The following is a 23,128-nucleotide window of genomic DNA, read 5'->3' as shown; positions in this document are numbered from 1 at the left end:
TTAGGGGCAGAAGACCTCGATTAACTATATACGAACTTCCGGGATGGACCGGAAGTAACGTGATTTCAATTCAAAATAATTTCCCCTCAAAGGAGTTAGATAGATGACAGGCATGACTCTGTCGTTGTCAGGAAAAGTGTGATTTACAGGGAAAGCCGCTATTAGTTTGGGGTGGAGAGCATATATTTCAAATTAAATAAATTAAAACGTCCAAAAAAAATGCAAAAAATTTACTGGTTTTACCTGTATGTATGGATGTCGGTGTGCATGTGTGTGAAGGGCACCCAATTTGGAGATTAATAACTCCTGTACCTTTTGTCGAAATTTTCTGAAATTTGGCAGGGAGGTTTGCGTATTAGGGGGATCGATACTGTTAAATTTTGGTGGTTAAAGGTCGAGGGGTTATGTGTCGAGATACGTCTCCACAGGAGTCGGATTTAATGAAGATTTTACTCGTTACTAGCATTTATAATTTTATTTATAAAACTCGTCTCTACCCTCAAAATTAAGCTTTTAGTTATTTTATAATAATTAATAATATTAAAAGTTTTTTTTTGTTACAATCTCATAACAGATGGCGCTACATACAATTTTAACTTTTTTTGCTGGAAAAGTTACGCGACTCGTTGCTATCTTTTATTAATTGTTTTGAAGGTACTTTTATTTCACAATTATCAACATATATTAAATAAATTGAAATGAAATTTGTTGTGTCTGTTTGCGTTTTAAAAAAAATGTATAAATTACTCAGTTCGAAAAATATGATAAATGATTTAAAATTTCAAAGGAAATTGTCAAAAAATCCAGTAACGAGTTGAGTAACTTTCCCGGCAAAAACTTAAAATTGTAAGTGGTGGCATCTATTGGGAGATTTTATTTTTAATTATTTTTTATACTATTAATTATTATAAAATAACTAAAAGCTTAATTTTGAGGGTAGAGACGAGTTTTATAAATAAAATTATAAATGCTAATAACGAGCTAAATCGGTAAGTACCACAGCACTCAGTGTCTCGTTATAGTTTCATGGGGCTCAGGAGAATTTGAATTAGGGGGCCCCTATTAGTGGGGGTCTAAGTAAATGAACTTTTTGCCCGTAGAATAACCCACCACTGACCACCACCACCACTCTAGATACGAAACAAGATTCCCCCCACTATCTCCCCACCCCTTTGACCTTTAATCACCAAAATTTAGTAGCATCAATGCCCCTAATACCCGAACCATCCTGAAAAATTTCAGAAATGTCCGTCAGAAGGTACAGGAGTTATTAAGCTTCAAAGTGGATGAACAAAATCATTCCCCCACACATACATACTAACACAAAAGAAATCACTTTTCGTGTAGTTTAATTATGTCTAATTATTATTAAAAATAGTAATTTTGTTAATGGAGAGTGGATGAAAGGACACCCAGATAGTTGACTCTTTAACAACCCAATTAACTGACTTTTAGGCTCTTTTTTTTTTAATCATTTAACTTGTTAATAAAAATATCGATTTAAAATTACTTCTTGATACTTTAAAATATATTAATTTCAAAAGTATCATTTTCGTGTCGATGTAGTTAATAATTTTGATTGTTCTACTTTGGTAAACACATAATTAAATGCACTTATGTTATGTAATATTAAACTTGTTTATGAAATTTCCTTATCAAGATGAACCAATTTTGATATAAAATATGAATAATTTATATTAAATTATGAAAATAATACTATTATATAATTTATATATTTTTATTTATTTATTAGAAATATTACAATATGTAACAGTTATGCTTTTTTAAAAGTATAATTTTTTATGTATAAAAATCTGTATGAAGCGTAAATTGAAACGTATTTTTTATAATGAAAATTCATTTAAATATTAATTTCGAGAGCGTATTTTTTTAAACCACGTGGTCAAAAACATGTGTGCAAAATATTTTCAATTTCAAATAAGCACGCGATTATTTGAAATCGAAATATTTCAATTTCAAATAATCGCGTGCTTATTTTTTAACCACGTGTCTTTAGACACGTGGTTAAAAAATACTCTTTAAAACGACTTTTGTTTTGGGGCTGCAATTTGAAGAAACTGTAGACCTATAAATTCCCACTGTCGTCCGTCCGTCCGTCTTTCCTAAATCTCGAGAACGGAGTTAGATAGATGACTCCATTGTTAACAGGAAAAGTATGAAGTACAGGGGAAAGACACTACTAAAATTGAGAGCATTGTGACGAAAAATTGCATCCCGGCATTGTGATGATGCCAGAATTATTTATTGTGACGATTACACGATAAATAATTGTTCGTTTTAAATTGGGCTGCAAATTGCACACCTGTAAATTTCCACTGGCATCCGTTGTCTGTCTGTTCCTCGTTAATATCGATAACAGAGTTAGGTAGATGAACACTTTAAAACAATTCGTCAGTTAAATTACAGGGTAGCCCTTGTAAAGTTAAATTACAAGTCAGTAATCCTTGTAAAGAATAAAAGACGGACTAATCACATTTTAAGACTTATTTCTACCATTTTTAAAATAGAAAAACGCCTTATTCTAAATTCAGCTTACAGTCACACATTCACAAGTATACGTGTAACGGACAATACAAAACGGTTAACTGATTTTTGAGCCGCACTGTATATTAATTTCAATTGTTTTTATTGTTATAAAATTAAGTGTAACTTGCCTTATTGATAATGATATAATTGTTTACGGACGTTCCTTAACAGAATTTCATTCACTAATTGGTTAAACTTATGGAGTTTATCAGCTTAAAAAGCAGATAATCACAAATAAACTGCGCGAGGAATAAAATACAGTAATAAAATTAATTGTTAAATCTGTTTTCTAACGATTCAAAATGGCGTTCTCCTTATTTAATTAACACTTGGATGAGATTTTCAATGTTAAACTGTCATAAGTGATATTGAAATTTATCAATTTATCTTATAATATAACTAATTACTCAGATAAATGACAGTGAAACTTCAAATAATATTAATGATTTATTTATTTATTGGGCTGCTGCAATTTTTTTATAATTGCAGCCAATAAATTCTTACTGTCGTCCGTTTGTCGGTCTGTTTTTCCTTAATCTCGAGGACGAAGTTAGATAGACGAAAAGCGAGAGACCAGACGTGGAAATCATAGGGGCAGGAAGCCCCAATTAACTATATGCGAAATTCCGGTTCAAACCGGAAATTACGTGATTTTAATTCAAAAATTTTCCCAGAACGGAATTACGTAGACCACCGGCACGAGTCTGTTGAACTTTAGCACGCATAAACATCTTTAAAGCTAAATATGCTTAGTATACGGGCTCAGAAAGGTTTGGCCATCCCCGCTTTTAATTAATTACTACTTCTATTCAAATTAGTACTATTGATTTTAATCAAAATCCTACAACGAGTTGCGTAACTTTCCAGGCAAGAGTTAAAATTGTTTGTGGTGCCATCTGTTACGCGATTTTATTTTTAAAAAAATACTATTTATATTATTAATTAATATAATATGGCAAAAATCTTTAATTTTCAGGGTAAGACGAGTTTTGTTTAAGAAAAAATTGTGCTAATAACGGGTAAAATCCTATCCCATTCGCGATGTGACACTTGATCACCTCTATCGCTCCTTCCCCTCGACCTTTAACCACCAAAATTTAATAGCATTAATGTTCTTAATACACAAACTTCCTTGCTAAATTTCAGAAATTTTTGTCAAAAGAAGGCACAAGAGTTATTTAGCTTCAAAGAGGATGAACACACACACACACACACACACACACACAAACACAAACACAAACACACACTACAGTAACATCATACATACAGAAAACCCTCAATTTTTTGCATTTTTAGACGTTTTAAGGGCCCCCGAGTCCAAAAATGTAAAAATTTTGGGGGAAAAGTACGGCGAAAATTTAAAAAAATTTCTCCATACTTTCTCTCTGTTATATATATATAAGAGCAGGGAAAGTAAAATCTCAACTAGTCATTGATTTATTTAATTATAAATTCTATGCAAAAATTTAATTATTTATTTATTTAAATTATAAATTTATCATTTTAATATACGCAAAAGCAGTAATTTTACGTTAAAAAAAAAAACCTTTCAAAGAGCCATTGTCTTCGTCGAACTTAATTTCCTGATATATTAATAAGTAAAAAATAATAATAAAAATATAGTAATTTAAAAAGAAATTAATTCCAAAATTTAATTTAATTTGAATATATTATTTTATTCAATCACAAAATTGATTTAACGCATGCAAGTTCTTTATAACGCGTTACGTTCTTTGACTCTTTTCTATCAACTCTAGCGATCTGTAATGTTGTCTGTTCGAAACTTTTCAGCTGCTTGAATAGAGAATCTTATTCAAGGAAAAAAAATCAATGATGACGACATAAATTGAAAGTCTGTCTACAGTTACCTCTGTATTGACTTACACTACGAATCCAAGAAACGAACTTTTATAATTTGTTATACTTACAATAGTATAATAGCAACGTCTTTCGAGTATTACTCTGTCAATATTATTTCATTTTTCCTATCGAGATTTTTAAATACTTTTTTGATTGTTTTATATTAACCATAAATAACTAAGCGAAAATTTTTTTTTTATTGTAAATTTTTGTAAATTTTATAAAGAATTTTTATAAGAAAGATAATCTTATTTAACACTTAATTTTGATAATGTTTTAAACTTTTATTTAATAAATTTGTTAAATCATTTTATACTGTTTGAAAATATAGTCTAATTTTCTTTCTCTTCTTCTCCTTCTCTTCCTCCTTATTCTCATTCTCTCCGCCTCTTCCTTCTTATTCTTACTATTGTTACTAGAGAAGGAGAATCTTACTATTTTCTTACTCTCTCCTCCTCATTTTTCTCTTGCTCATTCTTCTTATTCTCTTCTTCTCCTTCTCTTTCTATCCTCTTCCTCCTCATTTTCTTCTTCTCCCTTTATTTCCCCTTTTTTCTCCTCCTTATCTTCCTCTTGTTCATCATTCTCATTCTCCTCCTCTTCCTTCTTATTTTCTTCTTCTCCTTATCCTTCTCTTTCTTAAATCTTAATTTTAGTCTATAATTTAACCATAATTTTAGTCAAAAGCAAACGTTTATAAAGAGAAGCAGACATTTGAAGATTGTGTAAAATATTTTGTGGTACATTATTTATAAAATTTCAACAAATAACCTTCGAAAATGTCGATTATTTAACTTTCAATTGGAGAAATAAAACTCCACGAAAGACGTTAAGGTGTTGTAAATCTTCTTCAAATATTTTTAAAAAATTTTAAAAAATGTATTTTCGGTCTTAAAATTTATTTTTTGTAATTTAATTTTGTCTTTTATTATTATTTGATCGAAAATTTTATTACTTTGATTATTTTAAAACATTCACAAATGTTTTTTGCATAATTCATTTCTCTGTAATTTATTTACATGAAAGTAAACGATGGCATTTCCTTTCAAAATAGCCAATAACGGTATTGCTCGAAACAGTGTATTTTTTGTGTTGTTTCGAGTGTCATTACAACACGGAAACAGAGCGTTATTTCGATGTTATAATGGTAGAAATATTCATAAAATTCTTTTATTTATGTTTGCGACTATCCGTAAGAATTGCGACTAACATAAACCAGAGACTCGTGATGGACTCATGGTGAAAGTCCACAATGGAGCTTCCAGGATGGAATCAGAATTTGCCAGAAGATTAGGGAAATTCTAGATGACTTTGATACTACAGTAGAAACACCATTATGTGTCTTCACTTCAAGCCCCCCGAAATCATGTGTCCTTCACCTTTCGAGTATAATGAATGGCGAAAAAGTGAAAATGGTTTCTCTGGAAGTGCTATAAATTCTATAAAATGAAATTAATTCGCTACTTTTTTTTTTTTTTTTCTATAGCCTTTCAAAAGTAGAGCGTGATAGACAGACACCAGCCCGCTTAATTATATGTCTGGTTGAAATTAAAATAAGTTTAAAAATCGCAGCTCGGCATTAGCATTTTTTATAATTTTCTTTTATAAAACTCATCTCTACCTCAAAATTAAGATTTTTGCCATTTTATAATAATTAAATTAATAATATAAACATTTTTACGATATAATCTCATAACAGATGGCGCCACACACAATATATATATGATTAATAATATAAAAGTTATTTTTTAAATAAAATCCCATCACAGCCGGAAAAGTTACGCAACTCGCTGCAAAAATTTTTTTTTATCGATAAAATATTTTTGAAATAAAATAAATTAAATTATTTAGTTATAATATATTAAAATAAATAAATATTTTTGGAATAATTTAGACATTTATAATTAATAAATGACCCAATGCATGAATTTTATTGTTTATTAATTACAAAAATTTTATTTGTAAGTATATAAATTGATTTATTTTATAATATATAAGTCATTTATTTATCGTTGGATGCGTTAAAAAGACACATTTGCTTGTAGAAAATTGATAATTTCTCGTTGAAGTTGTGGTTATTAAATCACAGTTTCTTATTTAACATAACATTCAACAGGAAATGATTACTTAATTGAATGCATTTTTGTTATTATTGAAAGTAAAATGACTTTAAGGGAGAATTTTTCTCCACTTTAATGATAAACCTTGTTCAATAATTAATATTTTAATTGCTTCAAGATTATTCCTCCAGCTTCCATGCTTAATAATCTGTAAAAGAAGAATCCGTTTGAGGGGGGAAATATATTTATTTATTTTTATATAAATAAAAATGGTTTAAGTCGTACTTAATATCGATTTTTTGTTTCTGTTTTTCGGTGCTTAATGTGAGAAAAGTCATAGAATTTATAGTCGAATTTTATTCATTTTTTGGTGCTTAATGTGGAAAATATTAAATAATCTATGGTCGAATTTTATTCATCTTTTGATGCTTAATATGGCAAAAGTTAAGTAATTTATTGTTAAATTGTCCATTTTTTTAGCGCTTAAATAGCAAAAATTATTAATAAATGTGTGTGTTTATATATATATACAGTATAATGGCTATAGTTATAGTTATAGCGTTATAAAGTTACAGTTTTTGAATTACTAAGTCCTCGATCGAAGAAAATAATTCGGAAAAAGTCCAATTTTGTAAATATATAAACGTTAATATTTATCCATTTTTTAATTATCTTAACGGAAATAATGTGTTTATTTTATACATTTTGGACCTGGTGTCCTTGAAACGTCGAGAAATGCAAAAACAAATTCTGTTTCCCCCCCGTATGAATGTGTGTAGCCGGCACAATTTTATTCACCCATTTTGAAGCTTAATAACTCCTGTATCTTTAGACGAAATTTTCTGAAATTTGGCAGAGAGGTTTGTGTATCAGGGAGAAATGTTTCCAGAAATTTTCAGGAAATTCAGACCATTGGTTCGAGAGATATGGTTCCCATTCCCTTAATACCTTCAGAACAAATCTGAACACGTACGTGTATAAAGGGGTGATGGTAGCAATTGTTAGAAATGAAAACAAATAAAGAACGCCAGGAAAGTCCAGCAACAACGTTGCTTGTTTTTTTAGATATACAATCAAACCTCTAAACAATGGTCAATGGTCGTAGTTTGCGGACTGTTTTGTGTGCATCTCATAATGGAAAGTTTCTGAAAAAATGACCGTTATTTAGAGGTGGCCGTTACTGGAGATTCAATGTATTTACAATATTAGAAATGTATTTGGACTAATGAAATACGGCACTGAAACACAGGCAATCTACCAAGAAGAGTGCCATTATTTTTTGGCAAACTGGCCCCTGTTAGATTCGGAAGAAAACTCGGATAACTCTATATGGACAGCCCGTTGGCGAAACTCGAACCCTCTATAATCACATAAAGTAGACATTATTAATCCATTCAATTTATGATATTAAATACTGTCTTTTGTGAAATAGAACGTTACAGACAGATACAACCGCGGACTTTTAACTGTCTGTCTGTAACGTTTAAAAATACACAGTCAAACTTCATTTAGCGTCACTGTTTGTTTACCTCTGGAACTGGCGTTAAAGCGAGTGTGACACCAAATCGAAGTACCTCAAACAATAATAATTAAAGTATAGTAATAAAGTTTACATACAATTTTATGTTTGAGAGTCTGAGTCACGTTTTGAGGCTAACGATGTGTTTGAAAGTTCTCTTAATATTTATTGGGAAGGTCCATTGGCAGATATTCATAACACTTTAGAAGGACGATGCTGTTTGTGACGCTAAACCGAGGTTTGACCTAGATTAAAGTACAAATTTTCTTTTCTTATATTCGAATAAAACCTTTCTTATGTTATTGTTTTACAGATTAAGGATTTTTGAAATGTTTTCGAGCCGAAGATCATGTCTCAGCTAGAATCAGAAGAGAGTTTATGTTGCGAAGAAGATACCGATAATCCTTATCATGTTGTCTTGTTACCAGACAGTCCGTTGACAGTTGACATTCATTTATCCCCCTGTCACGCCATTACTCCAGTTTCGACAAAAAGTAAGATATAAAACTACACGATTCTAATATTAAAATCATAGTCTTTTCTCACTAGGAAGGCACTTCAGCGTAATGGAATGACGTCAAATGGGACGAGCCCACTTTCATAAATAGGGGATTGTTCGAGACACGAAACACCTTACTTGATTAAAAAAATATTTCAAGTTATTTGACACGAGCTCAACCCCCTAAAATAATAATGGACGTGTCTGTTGATTATGATATTTACGTCATTAGGTGTCTTCCTCGCGCGAGCAGACAGAATCTTATACGTAGCTTACAATCGCAGAAAAATCGTTATTATTGGATAAATTTTAATTGTTATTTTTACAGGAATTGTTTATAACGAGAATTTATTTTAATTGCGAAACATTCGACGTTTTTAAACTGATTTTTAGCTTTAAAAAATTCGAAATATAAGCGATGAAAGTTGACTTACTCTTTTGATGATGGTGATGATATTCGATGTAATTCGATCTTGTAATGATTCTACATATTCAGTGAAGCAACAATAAATACGCTCCTCAACGTAGCATTCTACATAATGCAATAGTAACAATCGCTATCTGAGCAATAACACGATCATTGTTATTGGTAGATATTCACTTGAGGTCTCTTTAACAGAAGTAAGAAGATCGTCAATAACAATTGTTCTCGTGGTAAAGTGATGCTATGAATAATTTCATTGTTTAAACGATTTTCACGTTACGTAGATGTTGTGTGGTGTTTAAAGATGGGAAACATTGTTACTGTTATTACTATAAGCGAGAAAAATAGAAATGTATCCGATATATCCTGTGTTTTCTTTTTTCTTTTTTTTTTTACTTAGAAAATAGGAAGAAATTTTTAAGATTTCTAACACATCCTCTCTTTAAAATAGACTATTTGCATATAAAGAGCCGAAGTTAACAGCATTTCTTTCTCAGAATTTCATGAAATACACGAAACTATATTACAAATTACTTAAATAAAATTTAAAAAAAAAACTTTATTAACACAAATGTTTTACTCGTTATTATAAATATTATTAGATGTGTTGTTGTTTTACTTGTACAGTATATGAATATAAGTTTATGAGTACAGTATGTGAAATTAAGGATTAGATTGAATTATTGAGGCAATAAATGCAGTCTAATTGCCAGCAATAAATCATTTTTGGGCTACAGGGGCATGCTAAAACAACTCTGACTGTTATTTTTTGTCTTTTTCAGTCGTTCAATTATAAGAAAACGTAACAGTAGCCAAGTTCACGTGATGAAACCGAAAGCATATATTATGTAGGCATTGACGACTAAATGAGGGTTCTTAGCCACCTATAGCTCTACACCAATGCATAATTTGTTATGTTGTCTGCCTAAATTTCGCTTGTTGTTCTGATTTATGGTGCCCCAACTCGAATCCTCAATGAAAAGTTATAAGAAATCCAAGTTTGAATCCAATGGTTTGGAATCCGAACCCGGATCTTTCCTAGAGGAAAGCGATTACTTTTCACTGTGAGGAAACCGCAAGTAATCCATAGATCTAAAGAATCTTTAATTAATATGGATCAGAGTTAGAACAATGTTTCTATTCGAATTTCTTATTAAAAATCACTAGAGTTCCATCGAATTTGAAACCTGAAGGAACCTTTCTGTTGTGTGGATCCGCACGTATCTGTTATAACAGATATACGAATCAAAGATGGCAGCAGTACCCCAATTATAACTTCTCATAACATTCACGAGAATACTAAAGGAGGAGATCTACCAGAAACTATGAGGTATCTTCAAGAAACAATTCAACCAATGAATTATATTCACGTTCTCATAAACTCTACCAAAAAAATTTAATAATATGTTATTAATAGTAAAATATATAAGCATTTTTGAAAATAATAAACATAATTCTGGTGAAATTTGAAAGCCAAATTCAACTGTTTTTTATAATATTATAAAACACGCAACTATTGATTTAATCTAGTCTCAGAGAACGAAAATTGTACTTTTTGAAGTTTGCTTGCAGCGAAATTTCAATTCAGCATCTAAAATAGATTTTTTGAATTGGATAATATGCTTTGGTATTGGTTAAGATTTTTCAAAGAACCTTCTATAGAAGAAATTCTATATATAAAAGTAAGATTATAAACATTTTATGTTCATCAATTTCCTCTCATAGACACTGTTATACAATTCTGTAGACTCAAGTAGAGGCTGTTAGTTCGGTAGATTTATTGGAAGAACAGTGTTTACCTTATAACCATACACATTCTACCTCTTGGGAATGTTCTTTTTATCAATTATTTCACTTTTTCCCCTGTTATAAAGACGATAAAGAATACGTTTTTTCGTTTATAATGTCAACACCAATGGCATATTTATTAAAGAAAGATTACTTTTAAGAAAACGAACGAATTCGAGGGGAGAAAAACGAAAATTTATTATTAGATGTGATATATTCGTATCTAATAATATACTTTTGTTTATTTTAATATTCATTTTGTTTGCTTATTAATATAAAATAAATTAGAAATATTCATTAAATTTGGGAGCAGAATAGCACTAAAGCTCCAAGTATGAGTTTTTAATTTGTTTATATTCATTTATACATCGAATATTTGTAACCTAATATTAAAAACTTTTCTTAGAATATAAGCGGTTCTCTGTGATATATATGTTATATAACGTATAAAATATTTTAATGAAGAAGGTTAGGTCTTAACGATGATTGGATAACAAGATAGAAATGGGCGGAAACAGATAGGAAATTCCGCCTATTTTTATTTCTTGTTAAATTAATCATAATTCTTATCAATTTTCCTTAATTTAATGTAAAAATTTTCCTGTTAATTTTGTTAATTTACAATATTTTTCTATAATAATATACAAATAAAAAATTATCTTTTATTAAATTTTAAAATAAACATATCTAATCGCTGCATAGGATATAAATACAGGAAGTTTCAAAATTGTCTTCACAACTTTGCAGGAGAATAAAAATTTAATCAAAGGACGTGTACAATATTTTTAAATGCAAAATGTTAGCCATACACATCAAGTTTTATTCACATAAACTTTAGTACACCTCAGTGCGATCAGCCAGTATCAAGATGGCTGCTTTCACAGGTGTGAAACGAGCTTGTCTGTTTCGTTTAGAAGAAACGAAGTGTGCTACACAGATTCACTTCCACCAATACGGTGCAATTTCTCATTACCACAGAGAAGTGCTTGAGTACCTCAACAATCAATTCCAGTTCGGTTTTCCCTTTTATATTTGCAATGGCAGATTGACCTTTGTTCGTTCCTGAACCATTTCCATTTTAAAATTGAAGTTTTCTTTCTACTAAATATACCGTATTTTACGGACTATAAGACGCACCTTATTCTTCGAAAAATTGCCTCCAAAATTCAGGTGCGTCTTATAGTCCATAGCGTCTTATAGTTCGTAAAATACGGTATATAAATAGATAATAAGAGTTTCTATAAATACATACATATTTTAAGCTTCGTAATTTTTATTTATATAAATATCAATATTAATTTTAAAATGTAGAAATATAAAGTTATAGCAAGAAAGATTAAGGAAATGTAATGAAATTCCCAAGATCACGAGATAGACTAAACTTTCTTCTTCTCAATAAAGTGATGTATTCAATAGGATGTATCAAATAAGATCAAGAGCACTAAGTAATGCATAATGGACTTAAAAAGTCTACTATATACTACTTTGTTCCCTTGGCCCATTTGATGTAGAGTACAGTATTATTCTTTGAGCTCTTGTTCCACTTGATATAGTCTACTTTGGGCTCTTCCTCACATAATATATTCTACTTTGGGCTCCTTCTCCACTTGATATAGTCTACTTTGAGCTCTTCCTCACATGATATACTCTACTTTGAGCTTTTCCTCACATGATTTACTCTACCTTGGGCTTTTCCTCACATAATATACTCTACTTTGGGCTCCTTCTCCACTTGATATAGTCTACTTTGGGCTCTTCCTCACATAATATATTCTACTTTGGGCTCCTTCTCCACTTGATATAGTCTACTTTGAGCTCTTCCTCACATGATATACTCTACTTTGAGCTTTTCCTCACATGATTTACTCTACCTTGGGCTTTTCCTCACATAATATACTCTACTTTGGGCTCCTTCTCCACTTGATATAGTCTACTTTGAGCTCTTCTCCACTTGATATACTCTACTTTAGGCTCTTCCTCACATGACATATTCCACTTTGAGTTATTGCTCCACTTAATATATTTAGTGACTGTCTTCAAATTTAAAATTTTTCTTATTTTCACTCGAAATAGCTTATTCTCTTCGAAAAATGTTAAATAATAGGATTAAAGATAATTTTTTCAAAACAAATTAATACGTTTTAAGTTTAATGTGGGTTAATAATTCTGCGTTATTAAATATTTGCATATGACTTAAAAAATATTAAACTATTTCACGAAATATTTATACAAGTTAATACAAATGATGCATTATAGAATATTTATATACAGTAATAAAAATAAAAATATCTTTGTAATCAATATGACCTTGCCTTTTTGTATAAGTAAATAATTTAATATATGTTATATACAGATAAATTATATTATCTTTACCTTATTTGGCTTCCTACAAAATGGGATAAAGTCAATACTGTGCTATGCATATAATTATCGTATAGCATATATCTGTGCGTTATGCAACGATATAAAGTAGGATCTATATATTTCTGCATATTATATAGATCCTACTGTATAATTACTCCTTTCTCGGGTTTTTCTTTCTGTAAAATATATATTCTAAATCATGGAAAATAGTAGAGAAGACAGAGTTAAGTTAATTACAGTCTCTATGGATTTAGAGGATGCGTCAATATAAGATATTAAAGATTGTACCTAATTGTTAAAGGGTAAGTTAAAAATGTTTTACTAACAAAGATTGACTGAATGGTTAAAAATAATCAAATAGAACACAATAAAATAATGTAATTTTTAATTTGACAGTTGTCTAAAATATAACTTCTATCAGAGATAAGTCTTATGTTTAATGATTGAACCCAAAAATATTAAACCCATTGTTTGAATTCTGTTCTTATATACGAGGGATGTAGTGAAAGTAATGCAAAAGTAGGCGTAGCTTTTTTATTTACTGACATAGATCGTTCAAATTCTACTTGTTAATAGAGTAACTCTTCCTCTATATAAAGGTACTAAGACCAACATAGTCTCCATTACAAGCGATGCATTTACATCATCGTTGAATCCAACTGTGTAATTCTGTATGAAAAAATTCAGGTGTGAACTGTCGTACTCGCTTCTTCACAACCAATTTCACCCAATCTGTATCATAAAATTTTTGTCCCCAAAGATTGTCCTTAAATGGCTCCAGATCCGAGCTTGTAGGTGAGCATTTTTTCGAAGAGGATACCAGCGTTGGGTTCAAAGATGGCGCAAATGCATTGCTTGTAATGGGGACTATGTTGAGTAGCACCTATGTGTAGAGGAAGATTTACTCTACCAACAAGTACAATTTGAACGATCTGTGTCAGTAAATTAAAAAGTTACGACCACTTTTGCATTACTTTAACTACATCCCTCGTATATAAGAACAGGATTCAAACAATGGGTTTAATATCTTTGGGTTCAATCATTAAACATAAGATTTATCTTTGGCTTTTAACGTATTTTTGAATCTAGATTTTTATACAGAATATTTATATCGATGTTTGATACAACAGAAGAAAACCAAATTCAACAAGAAATACCATCACTTAGATTTTTCGATAAAAATTTATTTTTAATTCTACGTGATGTAAACACGTAAACACAAGTTGATGTGTTTCGATTTTTATCGAACATTCGCTTCCTCGAAGGTCGTTCGAATGTATGAATATATTATTAATATACTTATAAATAAATAAATAAATAAATATTCGTTCAGCAACTGCTTTTGTGAGGTGTCACGTAAAATTCCATCATAAAAATTCATATATTCATATTCACGTGTTGTCTTGTTGTCTTCTACTACTTTTCAAAGACCTTCCAAGCTCATCATATGAGGGATATGTTAGCCTGATCTTTTAAATTGATATGGTAATTTAGAAAATACATCGTCTTATTTTTATTCATTATTCAGCTTGAACTTTCAGACAATCTAAAATACAAGCAACAGCATCTCTTATTAGATCTAATTCTATTGATTTAGTCCATTTCTTAATTTAAATTATTTGCGATCTTCTCCTTCTCCTTCTTCTTTTTCTATATATATATATATATTTACCATAATAATCATATATTTACACACAAAATAAAATCGCTCAGCAATTGCATTTTGTCAGATACGATGTAAAATTCTTCAGTATAAATTCATACTTTGTTTCTGCCAGGGCCATTGAGAGGGAGGAACTGGGGACTTTTCCTTTGCCCCAGAAAAAGTTAAGGGCCTCATAAAGAACAAAAAGGGGTCACTCCAGCAGGGTCTCGTACCAGGCTTTCAAGGGACCTGGTTTCTGCTAGTTTATTACATCTTACCGCTTGGCAACCCTCTCCTCTGCAGCTTATCATATGAAATGTAGTCACTCTAATCTTCCATACTGAATACGTAACTTGGTAGACACATATTAACATAAATTACCATCGAACTTTATAAGATACACAGCAATAACGTTGCTGACAAAGTCCGCATTTGAATACTTCATTCGCCATACAGGGTGTCTCAAAAATACACGGCATAACATAATGAGTTTGTAATGTGTACACAATAGTTTATATCAACACACGTCCATAAATGTTTGGTTTCCGAGTTCTGAAGGTCTTCTACAACACATAACCGTTCACATCACCTTACAAAGTTCTATCTTGATTTCATTTGGTTTATTTGATTATGGCAACATGACAAGGGAGCGATCTCCAAAGGGGGTATGCCAACATGAATAAAACCCAGAAAACTCTACATGACCAGGTGCGAACCCACGAGTTACCAGTTTTCAGTTGTTTTACCCACTCGGCCACTGGTGGGCCCTTGTGATGAAGGAAATCATCTGCGGAAGATAAGACATTCCTGTTAATAACTCAGTAACCAAGACATACTTTTGTATACATAAACCATCTTTATTGTCTACACACGAGGAACTCATTCCTGATGTTATACCGTGTATTTTTAAGAAATCCCACTTCTTACACCAATAGCGTGGAATGAAACGATTAAATATTTATTTACTAAATTAAAAAAAGGATGTACAAACTGACGAAAGCTCCATTGATTAAATTATAATGAAGACGTGTGAAGTCTGTTTTCTTTCATTTTTTTTTATTTTTAGTTTTTAAAATCGATAAAAGAATTTTTTTTTTCGTTTGCTCCAGATGCTCTGAGTAACATTCAAGACTTCGTAGAGACGACAATTGTATTAAAAAAAGATAAAAAATCCGAATTAGGTATCAGCATCGCTGGGGGTAACGATACTTATTTGGTAAGTATTTTATATAAATATAAAAATAAATAAATTTAAAATTAATTCTTTAAAAATTCTCTTTATTGATAGTTTTGCATGTCGCGAGCTTCTTTACGGAATAATCATTAATCATGATGTATTTGATTATTTTTTTTTAATTGTTGATTTATGTATCATTTGTAAGGATAATGATTGCTGTTAATGATCGTTCCGGCATTTTTTTTTTTTTTTAATTGTTGATTTATATTGTATATAAACATCCCTTTTTGTTAAATTTCTTGACTATAACTGATATTATCGTTTATAATCATTATTAAACTTGTTAAATCCTTTATAAATTAATAAATAAAAAGCTTGCGTGTTGCTGGACTTTCCTGGCGTTGTTTATTTGTTTTCAATCCCAATAATTGCTACCATTACCTTTAAGTCTTCATGAGATATAAAGGTTGTGGTCCATATCTCCCGAACCAATGGTTAGGGATTTTCTTCAAAATTTCTAGAAATTTTCCCCTAATGCTCAAAATTTCTCAGCAAAATTTTAGAAATTTTTCGACAAAAGGTACGTGAGTTATTAAGCTTTAAAGAGGGTAAACAAAATCGTGCCCCATACACACACCAACATCCATACATACAGAAAAAAAACCCCTTTTTTTTGCATTTTCTGATGTGTCCCAAGTCCAAAAATGTAAAAATATGGGGGTCGTTTTTTGACCTATCTCCATGCCGATTTAAGTTTAAATTATATTTTTAATTAAAAACATAACCTCGTATGTTTAAATTATATTTAAAATCTGTATATGCTGTCTAAAGAGGTGTCAATGCATAAATTTTAGTGTAATTATTAAACTTTTGAAAAAACACTTTTATTGGTCATATTTTTTTGAGATTGGGAGACGAGGATGGTGTGGGAGCCATTTCACCATATTCAGCACACCACTACAATACACATACACCATTAAATGATTATGCATTTGATTATGTTTATCGGGTTTTGGAGGAGGGAAGATTGTAGGGGTGGAGACAACCCCTAAACATCATTAACATGGACATAAATGTCCTCAAAGTTTCAACCTCTATTAACTCATTTCAAGGGAAAATTTTTGAATTGAAATAACGTGACTTTCTGTCCAAACCGGAAGTTTATATATACTTGATCGGGGCCTCCTACACCTAATCTTTCCACATCTTGTCTCGGCTTTCAACTATTTAATCCTGTTCTAGAGATTAGAGGAGGACATACAGACAGACAATGGGAATTTATAGGTCTACAATTGTTTCAAATTGCAGCCCAATTAAACTTTATATATGTTTTTAAAATGTGAAATATGTTTCGTTCTGCTGAAGGTACGGGTTCGATTCTCATATGGACGAAATTACATTTTTGTAAGTCTTAACTTTTTCTGGTGTGTGTGTGTGTATTGATTTAGTACGTAGTTAACATGCATTCGTCTAAGATTTTCATCTATTTTTAGTGGAAATGTGAGGAGAATAACGCCAATATTCTAGATATTATCCTATTTAGTTTACCGATATTTGCAACAAGAATGCAAGATCAATAGCTTTAAAGTAATTTAAGCTGAAGTTAAGAGATAAATCAAACAAATGACCTTCTCAGCAATTAGTTTAATTCTAAATCAATGCATACAGAGACGTACTTCGATCAGTTTGTTCTCTATAAATCTGTACAACAAGCAATTACTTTGTCGTAGATCTTGAACGTATATCTTCTATACCCAATATTTACCGAAGTTATACTGTAAAATAACTGAAATTAACGAAATTATTAAGAAAAATAGATACTTTTCAATTAATTAAATTTATTTTGATGTAAGAGGTTTGTATAATTTGTTAGTTTAACAATTATAAAAGTATCAATGGAAGATTTAAGCTGGCTACACACGTTCAGGTATACTAAACTGGTGTGCCTGTTCTGGTATACCAGACTGGCATGTTTGTTTAAGTATACCTATCAGGTATACCAGTACTTGTGTAGTCGGCTTTAAACGTAACGTTCTTTCTCGTTAAGGTTCTGGACCAGATCTTAAATCCATTTTGTTCCGGATGAGATCTGAACACACATTTAAGTGTCTCATGAAGAACGTTAAAACTACCGTGCTCCCTAATCTAACTGGCTAAAGTATTTTTCATTTTAAAGATAAACACGAGTTCTGATCCCATCGAGGATCAAACCAGACAAGAACCAGGATTTTAATACGTCATCCATAAATCGTGGATTCAAAATGCACCAATACCAAATCACAGATGGAAACATGCGTATACAATATTTCCATCTAGATCTTCGTTTCCTTCATCTAATGGACCTTTTCTTAACACATTAAAATCTATGAGTGCTGCTTATTTATTAACATTTTAAGCCATTTCACTGCAAGTAAATAAGTCGAGTTGATCTACGAAATCTTTCATTTTTTAAAATACTTTTTAGTGTAATGTTTTCTTTGATTTGTTAATGCATCTGCATCATTCTTTTAAAATAATTCAACTATTTCATTAAGTAGCCCGGGCATTTGTCACGTTTCCAAGTTGAATCAGCATTAAACATGCTAATTTACTGTTCTTCAAAACAAATTCCTCTTGCTAAAGACGAAAAAATCAGCAAGAATTTTGTTAATTTAGTGTCTAATTTTATGTTAGTAAATGTTCTTTGTTAAGTTTTTATGATTTAAATCGCTTGTAGAAATTAACTACACCTGTTAAACCTTGTTTATTTACTAATTATTTACGATTATAATTTACGTAATTAAATTTACAGATTTAAAATAAACACACAAAGTGCAAAAATTTTTGTAAATTTTTTACAAGTTTGAGATGTCGAAACGTAATTTATTAACACAAACATTAACTTAATTTCGCACGGTTTAATGTTTAAAAAAAGCCAATAAAAGTAGCTATAAAAAGGAATAAAAACGAATTAAAAAAAATAATACAGTAAAACCTGTCCAAAGCGGAACATAATCTGCCTAAACGGGAGCGCAGCGCTCTTCTGTGTTAAAAAAATCACCTGCCCAAAACGGACACTTGCCAAACCAGAAAAAAATATATTCGATAGCTTACGAGTCTGTTTTATACAGGTTTCACCGTATTCAGTTTTGTTTTTCTTTTAAAAAATAATACCGAAATTGTGGTAAATTGTAAGGCAAATTAACAAAAAAACAATAATAATTAATTAATTTAGCGTGATTTAGTGCTATGAAAAATCGAACAGAGAGTTGCTTAACTTTCCCGACAACATTTGATGGTTGCGCCATCTGTTACAATATTTTAATTAAAAAACATTTTTATATTTTTAACTATTATAAAATGGCAAAATGCTTAATTTTGAGGGTAGGGATGAGTTTTAGAAGAAATTGTAAATGATAATAACGAGTAAAATTGTCATTAAGTCCGACCCTATTGGAGATACACACGACCCCCATTATCTCCTCACTCCCTCGACCTTTAACCACTAAAATTTAACAGCATCAATCACCCTAATAAACAAACCTCCCTGAAAAATTTCAGAAATTTTCGACTAAAAGCATAGGAGTTATTAAGCTTCAAACAGGGTGAACAACGTCGTGCCCCACACACACACACTTACACAGTAATTACCTCCGATTTTGTTTTTTGCATTTCTCGACGTTTGAAGGTCCCCTTCAAACGTTGAAGAACGTAATTTTATAATATTGTTTTTCATTTTTTAAAAAAATAATACCGAAATAAATTCAAGAAATAACTTTAATTAAGCAGGTTGAGATGGAAAGAGCATCGATTTACTTATTGTTCTTAATTAATGTGACAATTATTTTAATGGCTTAATTTTAATTTTATTTATTTATTTATTTATTTTTTTTTAATAAATTTATTCGACGTTTCTTTAAAAAGGGGAGTTATTTGTCTGTTATCGTGTACAGGAGCAAGTTTGCGTAACTGAAGTACATAAAGATGGAGCAGCTTATAAGGACGGTCGATTGAAACGTGGAGACGTCCTTCTAGCTGTGGGTATCGATGTTTATAATTTGAATTTTAGTTTAAAAAAAAAATAAAAATTGCATTTTTATTACGTTTAAATGCGTTTTTTTTATAGGTTAACGATGCATCTTTAAGGGACGTCACGTCTGTAAATTCGGTCAAATTACTTCGTGAAGCTTCCTCCCCAGTACGTCTTTTAATACTCAGGGAAAATCCTCAGACTCTATTTACGACTTTAAGTGGTAAAAAGTTGCATTTTTCTATTTAATTTATATAATTTTTTTAGTTTTTTTTTTTTTTTACGGTTATAAATATAGGAAAATACCTTCTTTCTTACAGATCCTTCGAAATTTATAACAGTAGAATTAAGGAAAGGTAGTATCAAGGACCAACTTGGAGTTAGTATCGTGCAGAGAACGTGAGTAATTTCGTTATTTATTGGTTTAAATATTATTAATTAGTTAAAATATTAATTTATGATGAATAAATTTATGTTTTACGAGGGAGAAATGCGTATTGAAGTAAATTAATGGTTAAATAGGCCTATTTTGATTTTTTTTTCTGTCTATTACGCTCTATATCCTTATAGTTAATGAGAGGATATAATGGTTTCATCAAATATTTCATATATGTAATCATAATTCTGTAAAAACAATATGGCGTCGCGACGCGCCGCGTAAGGATGCGATGATGCGCGCCGCTTTCGCGTAGAGTAAATAAGTAAATGGAAGCAAATATTTGATTTAAAATTACCGAAATTTTTGTACAAGCGAAATAATTCAGCATTATAAGTAAAAGTTTTAATTTTTTTTTTATAATAAATTTATACGTTTACTATAGCAAATTTTATTTTACGATCGCGTAACGCATGCGACGGAACAAAAATGATAACTTTTTTAAAAAATCGTTTAGTTATAGTAATACTAATCAATATAATTTTAATTTTGTTTGTTATTTGTTGAGTAATTAACCTCATTTGTACAGTTTACCACGAAATAACGAAATTTTGAAAAGAGGCACCATATTGGTTTACGACGCGACGAGACGCGACGCGACGCGAAGCTTCGGTAATATAAGTTACACTTACATAAATCGACATCAGTTCAGTTATACAGGTTACATACATGTTACATAGGAAATAAAGTTATTTCTGTTACGCGTTTATATTAGAATTTAACCGTAAAGAGGTAACGTTATGCCTTATGTAAAGTTAATGTGACTTAATTGCTATACTTAACATTTAACACGATGCTTAACGCTCCTTAATGTTACGCGTTAAGTGCGTCACGTAATATTACTTAATGCTGATTACGCGTTATTTATATCATGTAATGCGCTTTTAAATGTCCTTATACAGGTTACGCAACTTGCGCCTTTAATGTTGTGCATTACGTTAGAATTTTTAACATGCCTCATTCTAATATAAAATCGTAACAGAAAGGAGCTTATTTCCGTTACGCGCTTGTATTAGAGTTTGACCTTAAAACGAGTGACAAAAATCGAAAATATAATGAAATAAATTGAAAAAAAAACACACACATTTTTACGGAATACAATGAGTGTTTCTTTCTGTTTAGAAGTATAGAAATAGTTCTAAATGCCATCACGAGGAGGCAAAATGGCGCTGCACCGGACTCGGTACCGAATATTTTTTTCCGTTTTGAACAGGCTTTACTGTATACGTTCGTTCCTCTGATTGGTTGAAAGCAAAAACAATACACGACAAGCGTAATCGTTGGAGATGTAGATTACGTATAACGATCGAAAAGAAATTTAACCAATCGCAGCTCATTCTATAATTTAAATATTCACGCCTTTTAATTACGTTGTAGCAGTTTTTAACCAATTAGAGAACGAATCGACGTTGTCTGTAGATCACAACTTTTTTATAATAGTTTAACCAAAAAACTGTGTTAGAAACAATTATTAAGCTGTCTTAGGCTATATTTTGCTCCTAGAAGGATGATGTAACAGATCGTTATATAAACTATAAATGAGCTGCATCATGTTAGATGCAGACATAAATGTAGGCATATTTGTCACGTAATAAAGCTATATTTATCACTCGAATAAAGCCATAGACGATGGAATTTCTCTTATATCAAATACCTCATCCATCTCTTTATAGGTTAGTTATAACGAGAATCTGAGCCAGGTCCGTGCACGGGATTTTTAGACACAATATAAGTATATACAGTAACACAATACAGTAGACTGAGAAGAAAGTAAACGAGTATATAATAAATGTAAATTATACACAAAAGATTCTAAAAATAATACTAATAATTTGATTTTAAAGTTTTTTTTTTTTAATCATTATTTCTGTTATCAGTTTTCTTCGGTTAGCATACGGACTGGCATTTCGCCATCGATTCTACATAATAACATAAAAATATCAGTTTTATTATAAACAAATTAGTTATTTTTAACTCTACATGCAAAAAATCTTGAAAATAGAATCGTTTTCACCCTTTCTCTTGTATTAAATATCCATTACATTTCTATAATTCATCATTTATCAAACGTTTCTCGTTATATAATTTGTTTCAATTTTAAGCATATCGATGTAGTGTTTCCCGAACTTTCAGGACTACTATTTCCCTTTTAGTGCATAAATTTCTTATATATATATATAGGCCTATATTGTTTCAAAATGAATTTTTGTTTTCCTTGCCTTCTATATCCCCTTTAAATCTCTTGTTACATTAAATCGGCGATTCCAGCACCCCTTTAATCCCCTTGTTACATTAAATCAGTGGTTCCATCACCTCTTGAATCTATTATCGTTCTCAAGGGGAGGTAGAAGACTCAAGGGGATGCTTGATCACTGATTTAATGTAACAAATTATAATATTTTTAACCTTTAAAATTGGAATATCCGTTAGAAAACGATGCGAGAAATTCGCTAAACCAGTTTTCCCTCCTCGTTATATATATATATAGAAAAATATCTGACAGAAAACTGCTGATGGCTTCAGAATATATTTATTTAGCCTCTGATATCAGATACAAGTACAAATAAAATTGATCCGAACTGTCACTATCACCACATTATTATTTTTTTAACATCACTTCTACTTTATCCATAATTCCTTATCATACTAGTTAATCTAGATAAATATAGAATTATAATTTGCTAACTTCTCCTCTGTTTTTCTTTTTCCTTACAGAAATGGACGTGGAGTGTTTATAACATACGTGGTAAGTTACTATACAAATTAATGGCCTCTGGTACTTGAAATATATTTGATAATT

General features: G+C 30.6%; 1 protein-coding gene across 2 annotated transcripts in view; it reads left to right on the top strand.

Annotated features, from left to right (window-relative positions):
- LOC136981947 (multiple PDZ domain protein-like) overlaps positions 1-23,128 on the top strand; it is a 45,579-nt gene that overhangs the window by 20,544 nt on the left and 1,907 nt on the right. For both annotated transcript variants that reach the window (XM_067278372.1, XM_067278371.1), the window contains exons 2-7: positions 8,300-8,480; positions 15,816-15,922; positions 19,816-19,899; positions 19,989-20,115; positions 20,213-20,291; positions 23,044-23,074. In XM_067278372.1, the coding sequence (XP_067134473.1) occupies positions 8,336-8,480; positions 15,816-15,922; positions 19,816-19,899; positions 19,989-20,115; positions 20,213-20,291; positions 23,044-23,074 (573 nt within the window). In that variant the 5' untranslated portion in view covers positions 8,300-8,335. The remainder of the gene's footprint in view (positions 1-8,299; positions 8,481-15,815; positions 15,923-19,815; positions 19,900-19,988; positions 20,116-20,212; positions 20,292-23,043; positions 23,075-23,128) is intronic.

The sequence above is a fragment of the Centruroides vittatus genome, unplaced genomic scaffold, assembly GCF_030686945.1.
Source record: "Centruroides vittatus isolate TY-2023 unplaced genomic scaffold, ASM3068694v2 contig_799, whole genome shotgun sequence".
In the NCBI taxonomy this organism is placed as follows: Eukaryota; Metazoa; Arthropoda; class Arachnida; order Scorpiones; family Buthidae; genus Centruroides; species Centruroides vittatus.
The sequence above is the reverse complement of the archived record's forward strand: the minus strand, read 5'-3'. Positions and strand labels throughout refer to the sequence as shown.